The sequence below is a fragment of the Porites lutea genome, chromosome 7 (genome assembly GCF_958299795.1).
Source record: "Porites lutea chromosome 7, jaPorLute2.1, whole genome shotgun sequence".
NCBI lineage: Eukaryota > Metazoa > Cnidaria > Anthozoa > Scleractinia > Poritidae > Porites > Porites lutea.
The window spans coordinates 7,642,596-7,664,925 of NC_133207.1; the positions used below are offsets into that span (position 1 = coordinate 7,642,596).

The 22,330-nt window shown below is 38.1% G+C and overlaps 1 protein-coding gene across 1 annotated transcript; it reads right to left on the bottom strand.

Annotated features, from left to right (window-relative positions):
- Window positions 1–386: 386 nt before the first annotated feature.
- LOC140944382 (uncharacterized) lies at window positions 387–20,405 on the bottom strand. Its single transcript, XM_073393534.1, has 8 exons — window positions 20,158–20,405; window positions 16,943–17,057; window positions 14,953–15,066; window positions 14,394–14,507; window positions 13,687–13,800; window positions 13,467–13,580; window positions 4,319–4,519; window positions 387–688 (listed from the first exon to the last, which is right to left on the bottom strand). Exons 1-8 carry the CDS (start codon window positions 20,386–20,388, stop codon window positions 387–389), a joined length of 1,305 nt encoding a protein of 434 aa, XP_073249635.1. The 5' UTR covers window positions 20,389–20,405.
- Window positions 20,406–22,330: the final 1,925 nt, after the last annotated feature.

The window sequence follows — 22,330 nt, forward strand, 5'->3', positions numbered from 1 at the left end:
ATTAATTATAAAAAAAACCAATGGAATACCAAACTATTTCAATGGAATATTTTTTTGGCTACAATAAGCCCGATTTATAATGTAGCCATAGCAACGGTGGTCTTTCCACTCGAGTAGATATCGCTGTTTCGCGCGAAAGATCACCTTATATTTCATTGGTTGCTATCTTAATAATGTGTCTCCTTGAGATCAAAATCGCCATAGTAGTGGCTGAGCCAAGCCCTAATACACTTGATCATTGAAAGCAGGCTTAAAAGTAATCAAATTGTTGCTGGTCATTCCGATGCTCTGTACTTAGCCATAGGTCTCAAAATGAATTTTTGTGGTGTATTTCCTCTGATTTCGAACGTTTCATACGCATGGAAATGAGTAAGTCACTTAGACAGTTAAGCGAGATAAAATACCTCAACCTCGTCAGGTGAAAATGAATAAGTTCCAGCCAGGATTGTATGACGGTCTGTAACTCCACTTGGAACAGCGTAAGAGGTGCCAAAACCAGTGTAGGAATTAGTATTCTGATTGGCATTGTCAACAATATTTATGTCATACCCCCAACCAAATGTTGGACCGTAACCTGGCGAATCGTAAATTGCTCTTGATGGATCTGTTACCATGCTCTTAAAGGGTGCAAGCCCCTCTTTGTCCCGGAGAGAGAAAATAAACGACTTGGAAGTGGCAACAGATGCCTCTACAGACGCTAAAAAGAGAAAAAAAAAACAATAAAAAGGAAACAAACTATAATTAACAATCAGCAAATTTATTGCTACTTTCAACCAGCTAATTTTCAACACGTCATTCCTCCCCGACTTATTTTCCCCTTTTATTTAGCCACGCCTGTGAAAATGCACCATCCCTGTCCATCCCATGTCTATGAAGGTGAACTTAACATTATTCAAAGGTTGTCCTACTCGTGTGATAACCTAGTCAACGAACCTGATAGCAGAAATTTGCTATTTCATCTCCATACCCAAAAGTATAAGAACATGTTGAGCCAAGCGAGATCGAGCTGGGTCTTTGTGAGGCTTTATAATTTTGGTTTGAAAATTTATATTATAAGAAAATGCTGCACCACTACATATGTACATTCTGCAGTCAATGTTGTTGGGCAGTCCTTATTATAACACAGTTGTGATAAAAAAGGCTTTTTATTTACTGATCAAATATTAAGTTTGTCTATTTTTTGTTCGTAATTATGGCTGCTATATCTCTAGTAATAGGTGCTAGATCCTATTTAGCCTTTATTACTAATTACTACCCCAAAATATTGCCAGAGTAAAAAAAAACAACACGCGTTTTGCCCAGAACACCCTAAAAGAGACCAAAATCCGAAATTTACACCCCTAAACGAGACGGCGAGCATTCCCACCGGGTTCTTTTTGCCAAGCTCTTTTACTTGCTTCTGTGTCAAACACCTGGCCTAGCGTATTTCTGATTTCCCCTGCTATCATAAAAACTCAGAGCTACATAAAAATAAATAAATGATAAACAAATAAACATACCTGGATTTTTTAAAACCGGGTTAGCAAAAATATCAGCTCATTCTACTACTTGGCAATTTAAAACAACAAAACTCATTCAAAGGCCGATTAAAAGCCTTTATCTGACGCCGGGCAGTAAGTTAATGGTCCCTAGAAGCATTCCATTGAGTCCAATTTAAAATGACGCAAATTTTAGAACATTTATTCAGTAAACTGACTTCACGAAGTTTCAAACCAGTGTCAGTCTAGAAATTTTTAAGTTGAGTGAACTGCAGCGAAAGAGTGCCTTGGCTTACATAACAACTTAAATAGTTAGCAAAACACTACTTTTTTCGCGGTTCAATAAACAACAGGATTCCGCATGAAATAGACCACAAACTGAATGAAACATAGTGCACAAATTATCACCTCCTTATCTGCAAAAACCGGCCTATGGTGCAATGCCATTAGAGCCCGCTGAAACTAGACCTAGATCCAATTTTTCTGAGTCGAGAGTTGCTTTTCCAACGTACAATCAGCTAAGCTAAACACCGACGAAACAATATTAATGGCTGGCACAGAATATTTTGGCGAAACCCTAGTTCAACCACGCGATCATATACCTGTCAACACCATGCGGAAATCACACAATCACACACTTTCGCGGCACTGATAAGACTATCCACAACCACGCATAATCTTCTCACGTTTAACATAAGCGGAATATCATCGAATAACTCGGAAAAACTGAGCCTATTGCCACAAGGTAAACACTTCTGGACTTTTCTCTTCCACTGGCCTTATTCAAGTTCCCGGATGTAGAGTCACACGGTCGGCGGATCACCTTAGCCTTGTTTTCCTTGTTTTCTTGGCCCGAGTCAAAATTCACCTGCAATTCATTTGACTCCTAAGAGCCTGTTCCCGAGGCCAAAGACTTAGTGGTCACCTTAGAAAAGCGAACAATATAGTACCTTTCTGTTTCAGCCCGGATCAGGGTGATTGATCCGTTTAGCCAAATGAAAGGAGAATATAATACGATATTGGACGATGCAGGCTCTGCGAATCGTAATAACTTTGTCCCATCTCAGAGCTTTACATGATGCTCTCCGGGAAACTTTTCTCAAGGTGACCAAAATATAAAACTAGACTGCTAAACGGCACCGAAACCAGCTTTAGGCGCGCGTGGATTTCAAATAACTGTCACTTGTGTTAAAGAAACAATTGTGGGTAGGGAAAAAAATAGGGAGGGGGGGAGCGGTAAGTTAGTAATTCAGTCTACATCCACTTCTATACAAATCCCTAACCGCAAGACAAGCCAAAAAAAAAGAAAAAAGAAAAAAGAAGACATAAGTAAACAACACAGTAAACAAGCTATTAGACAGGGCAAGTTCAGAAAAATTACAAAATGTTTGCTAACCCGGTTTTCAAGACTCCGGGTAGAAAAAAATAATAAAATTAAACAAAAATAGACGCCGAAAGGCCTTCACTGGGCTGCACTAAAACCTTGACCAGACAGAATATTGTATAGCGGCGGTTAGAAAATAAGAAATGCTAGCGACTACGAAAGTGAAAATGAGCGGCAGTGAAAGAACAGGGTCAACAGGACCACAAACATTTCCTCCATAAGACGGTTAAATAGGTAGTTAAAAGAAGTTTCACGTTTTAGTCGTGCAAAACAACGGCAAGGAAATGTACCAAAAAGTGTGCTGCACGTGCACCGTTGTTTTCTTGCTAATTAGAAAAAAGTGTGCTGCACGTGCAAATTTGTTGTTGTTGTTGTTTTTTTGCTAATTAGATCTATTGTTGTTGTTTTATACTGCTCTCGTTGCTTTAACCCTGTCTTTAGTATTACTCGATTTTATATTTTCTTTGAGGAAACAATCAATATTAAAGAGAGCTTCGCTTTTAGCCCTGGATGAATCTATTTATAAAATAACTAAGATAGTACGCGCGCTCTGATTGGCCGAGAGACGTGTTTGCATCAGAGTATGTAAACATGGTTCTGACGTCAAGGTCTTTTGCTTTTCGCGCGCTAATCACGAAAGCACGAATTTAAAAAAGGTTTTGAGTTGAAAACCTCGACAAGTTTACATTATTTAGCCATTTCCTCGCCGGCTGAAACTCGGAAAATCTTCAGAGACATGCTGTGTCAATTTTTTTCGCTGGAGCTGATATTTTAAGCGAGAAAAACCCGTATTTTGGAAAGCATCTTTTTTGCAAAACAAGGACAGATTACGCGTACAAGCTTCGTGTACAAGACTTCGCGACTGGTAAGAATTTGTCTTTTAATCAGTTCTCTAAACAAGAGAGTTTTGCTTTTTCCTCAAGAAAGTTATTTTATAACAGCAATAGAAAACTTTTTCCCTGTGTTTGCACATCCTGATATAAACACTCGAGAGGTTGGGAGAATTCTCGCCAGTTATGCAATCCCTAGACTTCGTCTCGGGTGGGCATAACTGTCTCGAATTCTTCCAACCCCTCTCGTGTTTATATCAGGCTATGCAACCACGGAAAACGTTTTCTATTGCTTAAATATAATTCTACTTCTTAAAAAAACCTTGGGCTTGTTAGAAGCTTCATTTACATTGTTTCCATAATTAATTAGGGCATGTACTGTTGTGAAGGTTTAGCAACGAGATGTGACCGAAAACGCTAACTTTGGTTAACTTGACTTTAATGTCACGATCACGGAAAAATAACTATATTTGACTAAAGTAAAGACTCTACCGAAGTAAAATTATGATAGGCACACACTGTAGGTTCTGGGTTCGGTCAATTTTCTGCTTTTTATCGATAACAACAAAAAAAACCCTCAACTAAAAAATAAAACAAACCAAAAAAAAAAACAAAGAAACACTTACCCCAAGGAATATCAGTGTACCCTCCGAACACGTACTGGTCTTTTTTGATGATTGTAATCGTATGGTTTTTCCCATCACATCTGCTGTGGAAGGTACTGGCAGCCCAGCCATGAGTGGAGGCCTGCCAACACAGAGCCCATTTGCTGTCGTTTCCAATCGCAGGCTCAAGGCCGAACTGTTTTGCTATTGACGAAATGAAACCTAAAAATAAAAGGCAAAGTAAGAACTTATCTCACGCTTGGTTATGTATCGTGGAAAAAATCTAAAACAACCGTGTTTATACCGCGGCTGGATAAGCTCAGTGGGGTAAAGCGCTTGATTGCAAAGCGGGAGGTCGCGGGCTCACTTCCAGGGCCTGGAATAATACCCAGGATTTTGAAATAACTGAGAAATGAAAGTACTAGTTGCCCCCGCCCTACCTACGGTTACACTATCGCTTAGCTCATGACCACGTACAAATAGCTGTCCCGTCTCCACGAGGAAGCATATCAATAAAATAGTGTCCTCAATTAGTACGTTCGGGCTAACAGTACATCTAGAATGAAGTACGATTTCAACGTACGTTTCTAAAAGACGCGTTTTAATTGCCAGAGACGAAGTCGATTTCCAAAATACAAAGGAGCCAACGCTCATTCAAAGGGTCAGTTGAACGGCCCTTTCTGAAATCATAAGTGCGTAGTGACTGAGATACACTCTTGATTTAAACGCGGACATTTCTGTGAGTCTCTTATAGCGGAGCTCCACGCGCGCGAGCGTAGCCTCATAGCTAAGAAAATCTGTCCATCCTAGAAAATTTAGTAATCTCGTGGTTCTACACCGACCCACCGTCCACATCAGAGGGAGACCGATGTTTTATCTCAAATTTTCTTGCTAGTTTGGGAGCTCAGGTGCAACCTGATATTTTCCATCCATGTATTTGACAGCTGTCAAAACAGGGTATCCACTGACCAGTATCACCTAACGGTATCGCGCGCTCGGGTATTGACTCATCAAGATCGAGTATTTTTTGAAGTTATCCGCTGACTAGTTACTAGTTTTCAAATGATCGCAGACTCAAGTTTTTTTTTTTTTTAATGCATAGGAAATAAGTTGTGTTTATCAGCCGCACTATTAAAATTTTGATTTTAAGCTCACCTCGGACGCGAAAATTCACGCAGTCAGCTATTACAGACAGGGAAGGCTAGACTGTTCACAGTCCTCTATTTTCCCGTGAGATCGTCGAGATCGAGCGGTTTGCGTTAGGGGCTACTATCTTCAATGAGTGTCAAAACTACTTTGGGTGGGGGCGGTTTGGGAGGAAGGGAGAAAAATAGAGGAACTGTAACAACATCACTGCACCCAGCATTCAGAAGGCGTGACAGGATTTCAAGCTTTTTACCATTCATTAATCAAGCAACTCCGCTGGCGATGAAAAACATGCCAGACACATTTAGCATCGATTACGCGTGTTTACAAATCTCTCCTTTCGAAACAGTGATTTTATAATGTTTCTGGGCCATTCTTCCAAAAAAAATAGGCAAACATGCACAAGAGAAACATTTTCCTAATCGAAGCGCTAAGCATGCTCGTTTCACCACAGATTAAAACGGTTAAACCTCCCGATAAAAAGCCATGCATTTCTGACGGGTCTTCTTTTTTGCGTCGGCGTAGCGTTAATGATTCATTTGGCAGAAACTGTGTTACAACATTCCCCTGGCCGGGCTGCTTCAAAAGCATGTTGACTTACGTGAATCATCCGCAAAATACCAAAAATCCTTCGTGTGTTTGCTCAAGAAGTGCCTTATGGTATGAAAGCGTACGTTTTATTGAAACTTCGACTTGTCAACGACTTGTCAGTGTCGGCAAGTTAAACTAAACCCGTTGTGAACGCAAATTAACATCTAACGACCAATCAAACGCCTGCGTTGCTGGTACAACGCGCCCCTTGTGCGCGAGCTGCAGCGATGCTATTACAGCTCCTCTATTTTTCTCGCCCCCCCCCCCCCCCCCTTCCCCCCTAACTAGAGCTATGATCCCCGACGCCCACCTCCTCGGTACATGTGAAAATCAAGATGGCCGTCAATGACGGTAAGACGCGCTATACCTTAACGATCTCACGCAGTTGCTTTTGACTTTTCTCACCATGGTCAGGCGTTGGTCACGGTCTACGTCCAATTTTTATGCTCTGATTGGTTAAGGTGTTTCGATACAGTTTTTCAAAGGCCATACCGATATTTTTCAATCACCTTAAAAGAAGTTTTTTCCTTGTCCGATCGCTATAAAATTTTCACCAGTAATTGGCTATGGATTGCAATTTGTGAAAATGTAGTTTTAAGTAAAATCGATATTACTATGACAACAATAAACAAAAAACTTTGAAATTGATAAAAGCCGAATTTTGTGTGATCTAGACCTGCTACTGAAAATCCAACAGTAGGAACTTAAAGTTTGGTGTTTAGCAAACAATCTCCGTAAGAAGTAAAAAATTCTGTATGTTTGAATTCGAATAAAACGAAAATATATTTCAAACCTTAAATTTTCAATAGCCTTGATAGGTTATGTAATAAAAACGTTATAAATGACTCAAATTATTCTTACGTAGCGCACGAATGATGCTTAATATCATGTTTTGATGCTAGGAAATTTTGGTGTACTTTCGTTCATGCGATATTGAAATCTAACCTGTTTTCTCACCATCTGTATAAGTGCAACTTCATTCAGAATTTGGACTTTTAGCGCTTTCTTGTATATCTCCGAAACGACTCCAACGAATTTTTTCAAAATCTCTTCACATAATCTTCATAATGTATATAAAAATGTCCGAAACTTTCATTAAGATTGATTCACTGTAACACCTTGAAATTTCAAGACAAACCTATCCGACGAACCGGTCAAAAATCTGCGCTCCAACATTCACGGTTTTGACGTTATGGTAATTTTTCCAAATTAATGCGGACAATACATATATCCATGACTAGTACATTTCAGTGCGAGTATTGCCAATATTTTACATTCAAAAGATGCGATAAATTCAAACTAAGATGTACTAGTCATGGAGGTATGTATAGTGCACATTATTCTGGAAAAATTAGCATAACGTCAAAACAGTGAATGTTGTTTTATTCGAATTCAAACATACAGAATTTTTTACTTCTTACGGAGATTGTTTGCTAAACACCAAACTTTAAGTTCCTAGAGTTGGACTTTCAGCAGCAGGTCTAGATCACACAAAATTCGGCTTTTATCAATTTCAAAGTTTTTTGTTTACTGTTGTCATAGTAATATCGATTTTACTTAAAACTATATTTTCACAAATTTCAATCCATAGCCAATTACTGGTGAAAATTTTATAGCGATCGGACAAGGTGAAAACTACTTTTAAGGCGATTGAAAAATATCGGTATGGCCTCTGAAAAACTGTATCAAAACACTTTAAAATTTGACAGGTGAGTTCATGCAGAAAATTTTATGCAGCATCTAGAATCTTGTTTCCTGATACCTGAAGCTCACAGAGTTTTGTGTCACCTTGTAATGCCTTTAACTGCCTTTTTCCACATGTACTAAATAAAATTCAGCTGCTATCTAGATTATTGTGACATTCATGGCTGGTTTGTTTATTGGGAGTTTGGTTGAGAAATTCGCCGGCTGTCTGATTTCGGATGGCATCGTTTTCGTTTTTCACCTTGCTTGATGCGTAAAGGTTGAAAAATCTCAAGCGATTCTGGCCTTACGTGCATTACTTGATGGTTTGTGCAGGAGCTGCATGTCCACTGGTAAACCTGAGTAATTATTGTACAGTATTTGATTTCTTTTTTTTTTTTTTTTCTGGTTTCGTGTAGCGGGTTGTTGTTTATACGGCTAGTTTATGCACGTTTGTAAGATTTGAGACAGTGATCTGACCTAGCATCAGGTTTGATATCAGAGCTTCGCAAACTCATTAATAGTTCTAAAAGAAAATACAAAAGAAAGTTAATGTTTTATGAGTGTTTGGAAATCAACTGAAAAACTGCTCATTTTTGCATCCATAATTTCTCCCTCTAAAATCATTTGGTTGAGAAGTAATATCAAGCATTCAACACAGCGAAGTTCGCCAAAAATACTCCCCTGCGCGTCGTAATTTTCAACTCTCTTCTCGGTGTTTCATCTGGTGACGAGACACTGCCTCTTCATCCTCGGAGACCCAGGGGCAGTTAGTCGGGTCGGGAGAAAAGGCGGGACGAAAGTTTCCTCAAGAACGGGCGAAAGAGCACCTGGGTACCGACTCTCACCGAACTATTTTCAAGAATTCAAACAGATGCCGGCTCCTGATTGGGCACAACAAATGCTTTGTATTATTGTGCCCGATCGGCGGAACAGTTTCTCCTCAGTTCTTTTCGTGAGTTCGTACACGACCACTATTGTCGCCATCACGGCTTGTCTGGATCATGCACCAAAGAAATGCACGCAGTCAGGAAACTTTCAGTATGATATAAAATCCCCACTGATCTGGTCCCCATCTGATCCCGAAAACTAAAGACGCTTTTCCAAAAATACAAGCTTGAGCTTACAAAAGGTATTCACCCCTGCATCGGTCACGTCTTGCGTAACTATTAGGGAGTTTTTAAAACATACCACGACGGCTGATGTACAGCCACGAAAACGTCGCATGGAAAAGTGAATTCACATTTTTTCAATCTCTATCGTGATTATTTCAACATCTCGCTTACTTTGTCAAATGCAAGCGAACTCTTCTGGAGCTGAATTTCTATCAACCATATCCAAATTCATGAAGAGAATGAATTTTGTCATCGCTTGTTTACGTCCTTCACAAAACGTGAAATTAGGCATTTTCATGGGTAGTCGTGCAGTTGACGGGCAACGAAATGTACAAAACAGCGTGATGCACGTGCAAAGTTGTCGTTTTGCCTTGTCAAGCTATTGCTTATTTGACTTTCTCGTCGCCACCATATCCCAGACTTCCTATTATTTACGATACCTTCTGATCCGTCAAAACCAGAATATTCTCGGGGCAAATTCCCGAATTGCTCCTGCTGATAGCACCCCAAACATTTTTTTCGATTCATCGGTAGTTCCTTTGTTTCTGGTTAGGAAAGTAGAAAATAAATTAAAGTTTCCCTTGCACGCACAAGCTTGGTGAAAGTGTGGCCAGACAATAGCCGTCGTATACGAACTCACGAAAAGAACTCAGGAGAAACTGTTCGCCGATTTGGCACAATTATAGAAAGCATTTTTTGTGCCCAATCAGGAGCCGGCTTCCGCTTGAATTTTTGGAAATAGTTCGGTGATCGAGTCGGTACCCAGGGGCTCTTTCCCCGTACTTGAAAACTTTCGTCCCGCCTTTCCTCCAGACCCGACTGACTGCCCCTGGGTCTCTGAGGATGCTGCGTCTCATGCTTTATAGCGGAGCTCTGGCGCGCGAAGCGCGCCTGCGGAGCACCATGGGTAAGTGAATCTACCTATCCCAGAAAATTTGGTAATCACATGACCGTACACCGCTCGCCCGCCCGCTGCCCGTCCGTCCGCACCACAGGGAAACCAATGTTCAATCCCACACTTTCTAGCTAGTTTGGGAGCACAGTTAGACTGATATTGCACACATATTGCACATCAATGTTGTGATCAATTGACAGCTGTAAAACAAGGTCCCGCTGACCAGTATCACCTGACCATATCGCGGGCTCAGGTGTCGACCCACCGAGGTCGGCTATTTTTTGAAGTTATCCGCTGACAAGTTACTAGTTTTCAAATGATTGCAGGCTCAACTTTAATTTTTTCAATTCATATGAAATATGTATTTTATATGTGCAGCACAATTAAAATTTTGATTTCAAACTGACCTCGGAAGCTAAGATTCAGCCAGTTTTTACAGGCAGGGAAGACATGCCAGTTGCTTTTGACTTTTCTCGCCAAGGTCACGCGTTGGTCACGCTCTACGTCCAAGTTTTATGCTCTGACTGGTCAAAATTTGACAGGTGAGTTCATGTTCATGCGGAAAATTTATGCAGCATCTTGAAACTTGTTTACTTTGACAGCTGAAGCTGACAGAGTTTTGTGTCAACTTGTGATGTTTTTAACTGTCTTTTTCCACTGAACATTGTACAAAATGAAATTCAGCTGCTGTCAAGAGTCTTCTGTTATTCATGGCTAGTTTGTTTATCGGGTTTTTGGTTGAGAAATACGTCGCTTGTCAAAGTCGGAAATCCGATTTCGGATGGCATCGTTTTCGTTTTTCACCTTGCTTGATGCGTAAGAGGGTTGAAAAGTCTGAAGCGATTTTGGTCTTACTTGATAGTTTTCAGTGCATCTTGAATGGTAAGCCTGAGTAATTATTTTATTTGATGTCTGCTTTTTATATCTAATTCAATGAAGTCGAGTGTAGTTTATGGGGCTATTTAGTTTATGCACGTTTGTAAGATTTGAGACAATGATCCGATCGAGTATCAGGTTTGCTTATAAGCTTATAGAACTTTAAAAAGCCTTCAGACATTTCCTCACCGCAAATAGAAAGAAAACGTTCCAAAGAATATTTAGTTATAATTTTGGCTGTAAAAGAAAGCTTTGAGCGATTTTCTTGCTTTGTCTTTGAAAAACGCAATCACCGGGAAGCCGGCTTAAAACATAAACAAGGATTTTCAGAGACACTTTAATACTTGTCTTAGTGAATGAAAATTGCTGTCTCTGTATACGTTTCACCGAATTATTTTCCTTTTATTGATTGTTAGTGGTCTCTTTTGCAATTTTCATCGCTGTTGTTCCGTTTGTTTTCAGTCGCTCATGAACACAGCTTGCAGGAGTAGTCAAAATGCCGCGTGTATCAAACGCTTATGAAGATTACACATCGTTATAAAGCCATTATGCTGAAGCGTATAATTGTGTTAATCTTAATTTAAACAGTCGACTTTAGGGCTTGTCAAAAGTGAGAACCGGCTCGCCGTATAGGTGATGTTGGAAATTTTTTTAACCGTTTCGCTAACGCGTGTTTCGATAGTCCTGAATATTGAATGAGTGCAATTTGTATTGCAAAATTGTGAAATACTGCATTATGTGCGAGGCCTGTATGATAAAAACAGCGCCTCATGGTACTGTTTCACCTCAGATCTGATGTATAAAAAATATAAAAGGTTGGTTTACACGTCCCCAGACTTGTTGGCGAGATTTTGTAAAGTAAACTTATCGAACGCAAAAAATTCGGCCTGATTTGTTTTCCTAATGTACTGTGATCAAGAACCATTATGGCTATGCTATTTTTTAGGTGTACATATAAGGCTATCAAGTCGATGTAAGATTAATTTCACTCTTAGCTTGGACTGTTTGCAAATTATTTTTCTCTAAAATTACTTAGCCTTTCCGTCAAAAGTCACTTGAATGTGCTCTAAAGTTAACTGATTTGTGGAATACAAGTTTACAATTGTTTGATTTAAATTATAAATTCGAGTTAGTAGGAGCTTCGCCTTTAGCCCTGGCTAAATCTATATATTATATTTATTCACTTACAGAACTTTAAAAAGCCTTTAGACATTTTCGGACCGCAAATAGAATATTTAGTTAAGATATTGGCTGTAAAAAGAAAACTTTCAGCGATATTCTTGCCTTCAGTTCATCTAGAAAAATAGCAACACTGGGAAGCCAGCCGGCTAAAACAAAAGCTTAACCTTAAATCTGCAAGGTTTTTTAACAGCTTATATACTTACGTGACTCAGGATTTTTAGAGACCCTTTAATCTCAATACTTGTCTTCGTGAATGAAAATGTAAATGTTTCACAGAATCATATTTCTTTTATATTGATTGTTAATAGTCTCTCTTGCAGTTTTAATCGTTGTACCGGTTGTTTTCAGTCGTAAATGAATATCCTTTGCAGGAATACTCAAAATACCGCGCATATCAATCGCTTTTAAAGATTACACATAATAAAACCATGGAATAAAAAATAAACATAACAAATTATTTATTATGTTGGAGCGTAACTCCTATGTTCATTCAAATACTCCATATCTCGCACTGCAAATTTCGCGCTTGTTCAAAAGTGAGAACCGGCTGGCCGTATAGGTGATTTTGGAAATTTTTTGAACGTTTTCGCTAAAAGCCCATTATTACCCTGCACACTACAAAGGAGCAGGTTGTTCTGACTAAATAGTCCCGACGTTATGGAATTCTATTCATGAAAAACGTTTTATAATGCGGTCAGAATAATTTGTTTTCCAGGCCTAATCGTCTGTGGGCAAGAGCACAATGGCTCTTGACCGTGATCGAAGATGATTGCTATTATTTGGGTGTACATAGACTATTAACCAGATGTAAGAATTGTTTCGCTCTATCGATCTTGGACTGTTTGCAAATTATTTTTCTCTAAAATCACTTAGCCTTTCCCACAAAGACTCATAAATGTGCCCTAAATTTAACTGATTTGTGGATAACAAGTTTATTGTTTGATTTGAATTACAAATTTATTAATGGAAGCTTCGCTTTTAGCCCTGGCTAAATCTATATATTAACGTTTAATTACCGCTGACTTCATGTTTCGTGTTCACGATTTAGATATTGAGTTGGTTCTGTGTGAGTTTAGTTGCCTTTCGTTACTTTTAGGGGACCGTCTCTTTAAACAGGAAAACAAGTTGCCTAGTCCCTGTACGGCGTTTCCCAATCCCTCTCGGTTAATTCACTTCTAGCCTTTGCATTTGATGTAATTCGACTCCTATTCCGTTTTACTTAGTGAATTTATGTATTTGGATTTCAGTGAATCCCTTGTTCTTGAAATAAACCAAGTTTACAGTTCAGCTCATCTCAAATTTCACCGTCCTGCCGTTATTAGTAGTGAACAATGGGTTCCTACGCATAAATAAGGACTTTTTTTAAGGAAAAAAAAGGTGGTGGTGGGGGGGGGGGGGGGAGGAGGGGGAGGGAGGGGGAAGGGGGCAGCGCATTTAACTGATGTTTTTGTATCACTTGATTTGAAACTAATGCCTTTTCTAGAGATTCCTGCTTGTAAGAAGAAACCCAATTTGTCAAGAAACCGTCATTAAGTCCTAATAAGACGCCAAACCGTGTATTAGAGAAAACCTAACAGCTTATGATTAGCTAAAACAGTCAGTTTAAGTTTACTTTTACTTGGTAGAGAGCTAAACAAATTTTTCACCACAACTTTTCAAGATACAACTTAACACAGCTAACCAGTTTCACATCGTTTTCCAGCAAATGCAGGTGGACAACTGCAGTTGAATCCGTTGGGTTGGTCGTTGCATGTTCCGTTGTTCAGACAAGGGTTGCTCTTACACTCGTTAATGTCTGTAACAGAGAATGATATCCAAACGCGCATCAAAATTAGGACACAAGTTAATGATAAAAGTTAAGAAATGCAAAATTGTAGCTAGCTAATTAAAAACAATCTAACCGATTTCACATCGATTCCCGGCAAATCCTGGCGGGCAACTGCAGTTAAATGCGTTGATTCGGTCACTGCAATTTCCGTTGTTCAAACAGGGACCGCTGTCACACTCGTTTACATCTGCAGGAGATATAATAAAAGTAAACTTCTTTTTCTTTACAGCACAGAAGTCAATCGACACCCGCAAAATGCAATACAGAGAGCAAAAAGTAGCATTTTTTTTAAGTAAAGTACACCTTGCGTGATACAATTATGGGCTGCTGTTACACTAATGTAATTCCCTTTACCAGAAAATATAAGAAGAATAGGGACCAGTTTTCGGAGCAGCGATTTCTGGAATTGTTTGGTAGCCAAGCTTCACTTATGATTGATTCGCCATTTGCACACCTACCAAAATACACCTTGTTTTCCCCCTAAAAGTTTGCATAACCTTTGTTTTTCATTTCTCCTGGGTATTATAATCGTTCCAAAAGAAATTAAAAACAATGCTTATGTAAAATTTTGGGGGGCAGACAAGTTGCATTTTGGAAGAAATTAATGGTTGCCTCGAATACCATCTGGACCAATCATAATTAACGCCTGTCCTCCCAAACGTTGTAACCATTCCCATTGAAGGTTCTGAAGTGAGGGATAGGCTTTGACATTTGAGCACGTCTTAACCTTACGAGGACATTATAGTGTAATTAGCTTAACGTCACTATATATATACTAACCAATTTCACATCGATTGCCAGAAAATCCTGGCGGGCAACTGCAGTTGAATGCATTGATTCGGTCAGTGCAAGTTCCGTTGTTCAAACAGGGACTGCTCTGACACTCGTTTATATCTAAAGGAAACAATAATCACACTCAGATAAATTGCAAACAAAAAAAGAAACAAAAACCGACTTTTATGATGGGTTCTTTAGTGCATTGACTTCAACGAATTGACCACTCCAGGAAATGCCATGACACACCATAATACTCTTTGTTTGTCAGCCCAAAATTTTGCATAAGCATTGTTTTCAGTTTCTCTTGGGGCCATTTTAACTCCCAAAAGAAACTGAAGACAATGCTTATGAAAAATTTTGGTGTGACAAAAAAAAAGAACATTATGACTAGAAGAATGTTATGGCATTTTCTGGAATGGTCAATTGAAAGCTGCGAAATAAAGTTATAAATCTTTTCTTAGCAAAAACAACAATAAATGAACATGCAAGACCTAACATCTACAGTTTGTGTATAGATTTTCAAGCCGATAAGCAATTATTTTAACAGCTAAACACAGCTAACCAATTTCACATCGATTGCCCGAAAATCCTGGTGGACAACTGCAATTGAATCCGTTGCTTCGATCAGTGCATGTTGCGTTGTTTAAACAGGGATTGCTCTCACACTCGTTTATATCTGAAGGAAATATAATAAAAAATTAATTACGAATGATTATGTATGCGTTAATGACCAAACTTGTTGGGCTAAGATATATGCGTTATTATTTGCCAAGTTCTTTTTTTTTTTTTTTTTTTTCAGCATTTTCATGGACCGAAACGAATTCAAGGTCAATAAAAGTGCAAAACATACATCCAGTGGACCCTAGAGCCACCCGATAAAAGCGTATGTTTGTATAACATCATAAACATTGTTGGATGATGAAGAACCCATATATGTAATAGGGATTTAAAATAGCTTAAAATTGATCCATATTTATCGGCCATCAGCATTCAACAGCGCCCAACATTAGGTGTTTAAACGGATACATAGCAAGTTGAAGGTTTTGGCGGATACGCAACGCAACTAGCAACAACAAGTATCTTACCAACTTCGCATCGGTTGCCGGCAAATCCTGGAGGGCAACTGCAGTTGAAGCCATTGATTAGGTCGATGCAAGTTCCGTTGTTCAAACAAGTAATATTGACACAGTCATTTACATCTGCAGGAGATAGAATCAAAAATATTAAAAGAAAAAAAAAAATGATAGATACCCTTCAGCCAAGGTACATTAGATTTTAGCAAGAGCCAAAACACCACTAGTAAAAGTAAACGTTGTTCTAGAGGTCGATGGAGAAACCTGTCAATAAATAAGTTACTGTATCGATCAAGAAAGGAAATTGAAATTTGTGGTCCGGTAACGTCAAGGAAAAGTAAAAGTTCAGAGTGATACTTATTGGCCGACTTTCCTTTCAAGGTAGTTTTTAAATCATCCCCTCAATTGGATTTTTCAATCGTAGCAGGGATTATGAGGGCGGTGTGCCATTCGCGTATGGCGCATAAATTTAGAAAATGTTGCATCCGGACAAAACTGCTAACCGAACCCAATATGCGCCCTGGTCGGGTAATAAGGTGATAAGTACTTCCATCTGTGAATTAATTTTGTGTTACGACAAATAAAAACTTGAAATATCGACCTTTTTCTTTGTTTCTTCGATAGATGATCGTGTTCGTTTATTTTCGTCCCCAGACCTCCACTCGCACTCAGTTTGCAAACAAATTTCTGTCGAACTTTTGTCTTCGTCGTTTTCGTCTTTCTGGCCGAAATGAATTCATTTTCATTTGAATTAGTGAGATAACGCCTCCGAAGAAAGCTCCTAAATTAGATTTTCAAGGCCAAAGAAAACTTTCAAGTTTTTATTTAGCATGAATTTGAACGCCCAGTCCCACCGACAACTAACAACAACGATGCGACTGACGAATTTGAAGGTCCATCTGGCGAAACAAGTACGCCCTCCACACTCTCCAGGCCTGCATGTAACGAAGACAGGAAGCTCCAGTCGAAGCGGCTAGCCCTGTGGCCGTGGCTGGTGTTTGAAAGAGATGCCATGTTTCGTAAGATTTGCCTCAAAGTCATGGCAAAACAAAAAAACAACAACAAAAAACAACCCTCGGTTGCAAAATATTATTATTATTAAGTATTTAAAACTGTAAGAATACTCTGTACTTATGCACATTAAAAAATACACAAAGTACTGCACACACTAGCACGAATTTGCACATGTCATTTCCTTCTTCCTTTTCATTCGGCCCACCCCATGACTTCAATGGCCCATACTTTCACGAAATGGCCTATAACGTTTCAAAGTCAGGGGCCATTGGCCATTTATCTATTTTGCGTTCCCAATTCCTGTTGTAGTGAGCTCAACTAGTAAAAATCAATAATATAATACCTAAAATAAGTACAAGAGCTTCATGCTGATTACCGTTCCCACTTGCAAAGTGCGTTAATAGTGTGTCACCTGTGATTTTATTATAGTAAGTGGCAACATTGTTTCAACTCAGTATTTCTTACTCGTTTCGCAGTTTTTTCCGGTGAATCCTTCCACGCAGATACACTTGTATCCATTTTCCTGGTACAACGAAATGCATTTTCCAGTGTTCTTACAGGGTGAACTGTCACAAGGAGACTACAGAAAGCAAAGGATAAGGTTGTAAGTAAAATCCATTTTATAGCAAAGTCAAAATATCCAGTAACGTGACGCATAACATTTATCCATATTAGAAAGATGCTGAATTTACGGCAAATTCAGCGATTGACTTTCGTCGACCAAGCTGAGCCCCATGTTTTAGTTGCATGTAGAATTAACACAATTATTCCACCTGCGCGTTGTTCTGGATATAGGTTGGCTATTATCATCTCGTATGGAAGTCACAAGTGCATAGTAAAAACGCACACAAAATATCGATGAATCTTCCGAACTTTATTTTGTTACTACAAATGAGAAAAGACAATTCAAGGCACTTCCACTTTTCAGTCTAGCAAAACTGTCATTAGTCATATCTGCGTCTAAGCAAACGGATTGACTGAATGAAAAAATAAATAAATACTGAACATATCTTATCGGTGCCTGACACTTTCAAAAATTCATCAGCATTTTGCTTTGCTCGACACCTAAAAAGATCGCAGATGATCTGAAATTTGAACTTCATATTTAGTGCAGTTACAAACTAAAATTCCCTTCAATTGGCATGCAATAAGCTCGTGTAATTAAATAAATTTAAGTCGCTTAGTCAGCAGCTTGTTAGCTATTGTTTCAGGGAGCCGCCGTCTGGTTTTGCTGTTCGAGAACAGATGCTATACCTAATACCTGTATTAATTGCCGGCACTGAGTGGGCTCACAGCCCGTATTCTCAGCAAGTTGCTTGTGGTCAATGCATTATTTTGTGGGATGAACATGCTGCACATATTTATCGGCGAGTGGCCTAACGATGGCGTGAAGAAACAGTTAATGCTTGGCTTCTTTCGTAGCTGGTCAGCATATGGCATATTTTAAATGCATTTCTTCTACGCTTTTCTATGAACTCTAATGAAATTCTACCTTCTATTCCTTATACTTTGTAAATTTTTTTGTCCAATTAAATTGCATTTTCTGGCATTCTAAGAATTAAAACCTTTTTTTTTGGGTAAAATTCTTTCCACCTGATTGTCAGTTGGTTTTTAAGGAAGCTGAACACAGTTTCTTTAGCAGTACTTTATCCCTTTTATGCGAGTTTTATAGCATCTTTATCAGGAGGAGATACTGCAGCCAATAAGCTTTTTATGTGAACAAAGAGTACGAGGAGACGCTTAGAAAAATGACGAGAAGTTAATTATTGTCAGTAAAAAATTATGTTTATAGGTTTTCTTCGCCCTTGAAATATACATGTAGCGTGCTCTCAACGAATGCTTAACTGTTGAACATGCTTACGTTTTGTCTTATTTTCTTTAAAAAAAAAAATAAATACCGTTAAAATTTTGTTTAAGTTGTTTTAAAAAGTGAGGGTAACTAATTGTAACTGAGTTGTGTACTAACTCATCAAGAAATCTACCAAATCTATCTAATAAATTCGAAATTTTAGGCTTGTTTTCAATCATCCATGTTGAACTTATGGGTATACTGAGTAGGATCTCAAAGTAGGGACGTCAGTAAGATAAAATAAGCAAACCTATTTAAAAATAAGACGCTCGCGATCTAGGAAAGGGGATAGCGGCGGGAAAAAAAATGGTCCTCTCTGTCCCTGCTCCCGCTGCACTACTATCTCGGAGCCTATATAACAGGCTACAAAAATCGAGGTGTTTCTCGAAATAAGGACGAAGAAAGAAAAGGTAAAAAAAAATGGAAATAATGAAATGAGATCAAGAAACGGGAAGTTTGCGCAGCTCTAAAAAATGTAAAGCAGACTTTGATAAGTCCATTAATTATTGTCACCGTTTTTTAGAAAACTTAATGCTTGCTTTTTCATAGTGTAGCACTTCTACCGCTAGTAACATGTATTTCTTGTAAAGCAATTACAAAAGCTGTTTTTTCATAATAACAAAACACGAACGGTTCATCAGTTACAGGTGGCAGTCCTATCTTTAAATGTGAGTTGCTATGGCAATATCCCATTGAATCAGCCAAACATGAGGAACAAAGTGGTTCGCTTTTGTGAAAAAGAACGAAGAACTCGATACAATAAAAATTGTTTCGACAAGGCTGTTTACTCGTTTAAATTCATTTATTGCCAGGAACGTCTAATGTATACGAATTCCCTTAGTTGTATGTTCCCATAAGTTAACAGGTTAGGTACTTTGTGTTGCCATAGTAATGTCCAAACAGAACAAGAAAAGCACTAGAAAGAGAGAAAGTTTCGGGGCTTCAGTCAACTTTCAGTACGAAAACTATAGACATTCCTTGTCTTCACTATATGATGTTATAACTACTTCAAGGAGCCGAACCGTGGATTAAATTCAGCTTACTGTAAACCTACAAAATTTGGGATTAATTTTTTTTGTTTCCCTTTCGCTTTGTTTCTTGAATTCAAAAAGCAACGAAATTGACATACATGTCGATGCTTAAATGACATCGATATAATTAAGGACGGCAAGCAATATACATTTTTATCTCTTGCACTCCCCGCTGGATTTGCTAAGTTGAGTTTTTAGCGAAGTTTTGAAAGTCAACGCTGTTTCATTTACCCAGAAATTTGCAGAGGTGCTACCGAATTTCAAGGCGTTGTGCTGACATAGTCTAGCTGGCAAAAGATTAGCCTAAAATAGGAGTATTAAAACGTTTCTGTAACTTTTAAGGCAAGCCAAGTATGCAAACAAATAATAAGCAAAATTCATGATATGACAAATGTGTTTTACGAGCTAAACGCTTTTTGTTGGAAAATATTTCAGTCGAGACCTTTGTCAGCAACTCCCCCCTCACTAACGTTTAGGACATTCGAACATAAATATATCGATTTCATCGAGTATTTTTGGGCATCAGCAGTTTTTTAAATTAAGAGTTGAAAGGTTTAACTTAGTTGTAAAACTTTTATAAGGTTTTTTTTGTCCAAACTCATTAGCCAATTCCTTTGCATTTGAAGCACAACGTAATCCACTGCATTCAGGATTTTCCAAGCGAAGAGATACGTTTTGATTTACAAATGCTAACTTTCGAAACTAGCGAGAGTCAAAAGGAAATAATCACACAAAAAAAACAAGAAACTTTTTATTTTCTCAAGAAAGAACATTTTTGATTAATTAGAAGTTTGACTTACCGGAATATAAAAGTGATGAAACTCTTTGCTGGCGTTGAACTTGTCCGAGTTGTTAAACTTGTCCGAGGGCAGGAGTTCACACAGAAGTTTGCCGTTGACATCAGGGAAGGCAGCCACATTGTAGGAAAAACATGAAGGAATTTCTAGACAGGCGTAGCCACAATCGTTTTCGTCTTGAATAAGATTCCGCCCAATGCTTGTGATATTCAGGTAGGAAAATTCACTTATCATGAAGTTGACGTAGAAAAAGTTGCCAATCGATCCTTGACTGAAAGCTTTTTAAAGGAAGAGAGGGAAAATATGAGACGATTCTTTTTTCATGTCATAATATACTGAAAAAAATAAAAAGAAAAGACAGAGTCTATGTACCTTCAGAATTAGATGCAAACGTGACAAAGATCCATAGAAGGAAGAAGTAGTTTCTCTGAATTACTGTTTTTTTCATCTTCTCGTGATACGCCGAGAAGTGAAGTTTTAGCATTTGTCTGAATCAGTCTTTAAATTGAATGCATTAGAACAAGCACCCACATCTACTTATTATAATTATCGTTCGTCTGTAACCTTATACGGACACAAAAGAGGTTAAACCATTTCCATCAATAAATAATATGAAAACTCGTCTAAAAACCTTATTTTAGAACAAATGGCTTGTTTTAAAAATGACTAAGGGGATTTGATGAAATTTGAAGCAGAGAGAGAGAGCAGTATTTCCATGCAGACTTTTTCTGGTGATTAAACTAAATTAAAGTACAAAAACCTCTTTCAAATACTTTGTTACCAATTCAACGAAATAATTTCATTATTTGCCCAATTTAATTTATATTAATGAACCACTTAGGATTCTTCTGCTTAGTGTTCATACCACTGAAAAACAGTTTGCACTGACGTTTTTAAGTGTTAATTGAATTGTCGTTGCTTTCCTGAGAATATCAAAATTTGTCCATTGCAGACAAAAACGAAAACAATCTTCCTGTCAAGACTTTAGCGTGGGCTGACATTGCGTAGTCTGGCAAATTATCAACAGGTTTAATTGCGTAAACGTAGTTCAACTTAATAAATTGCTTTTTCAAATTTTCCGTCGACCACTGAGATGGAAATATCTCCGAGCCTAATATAATCTACTAGGCTTTAAGTCTCAGCTAACGGAGTGTTCTAAAAATCGAGCTTAATGAACTTTAGCTTCGTTTTGACAGTATTATATGAATAAAACAAGAACTTCCACTTTCGTATAAATACGTGTGTGGTAAATTAATCAGCAGTGCGACTAATGATATTTTGCCCCTTGCTAAGTTTCGGTTAAATTACCTTGCATAATTAGGAAATTAACGAAAACGTGGAGATTCTAAGCGGGCTTTACTTAATTAAGCTAATCATTCCTTAGTATAACGTCTATTCTCGCAAATCGCAAAATTTCTGCGCTTTCTTTTAAAAGATTTACAGAAAATCACATTGGAGTATGGTTTGCCACTGAAGACACCTTTTTTAACTTTCTACACGAATAAATTTATCTCACACATAATAATATCATTTCTCTCAATGGAAACTAATTAGAGAGCAAGCAGGTTCCTCATTTGCCAAAAAAAGACAAACTTATAGTAGCACAAATTACCTTCGCGTATAATTGACTAGGCAGCTTTCGTTAAAGTTATCCATAGATGTGAAAGATGAGGATAAGTTCTGAGTCATAAACAAGTTAACAAGGAATTCTATTGATGGACAGGGGTTCAGGTGGGGGGTGCACTGGTATTTTGGCAAATAACACATGAAAAAGATGGCTTTAAATAGGGGTAAACTCCAAAAGAAAATAAACAAACAAAACAAAACGAAAAATAAGCACAAAAATAAGAAAAGGAAATTTTAAAAAATCAATTTCAAGTGCAGATGGTATTCACAGTGACGTCATCAAACTGTAAAGTCGTAAAGCGAGGATTTACGAATTCCTGTTTACAATGGGTCGAAGATAAACAAAAAAATATATCTTTGTACAAGTTTCCAGTCCCGTAGCATGTTTCGTTTCGAAAATACAGCCATTTGAACTTTCGAGTTTTCACAGTGTGTGACACCAATATATGAATACTGTCTCGTTGAAAAAAAAGTCTCTCCTTTTGATTTTCAGCAGTGAGTATAACCATTTCAAGTTTTAGAAGACATGCTTTTGTGCTCGTGTGCTAGT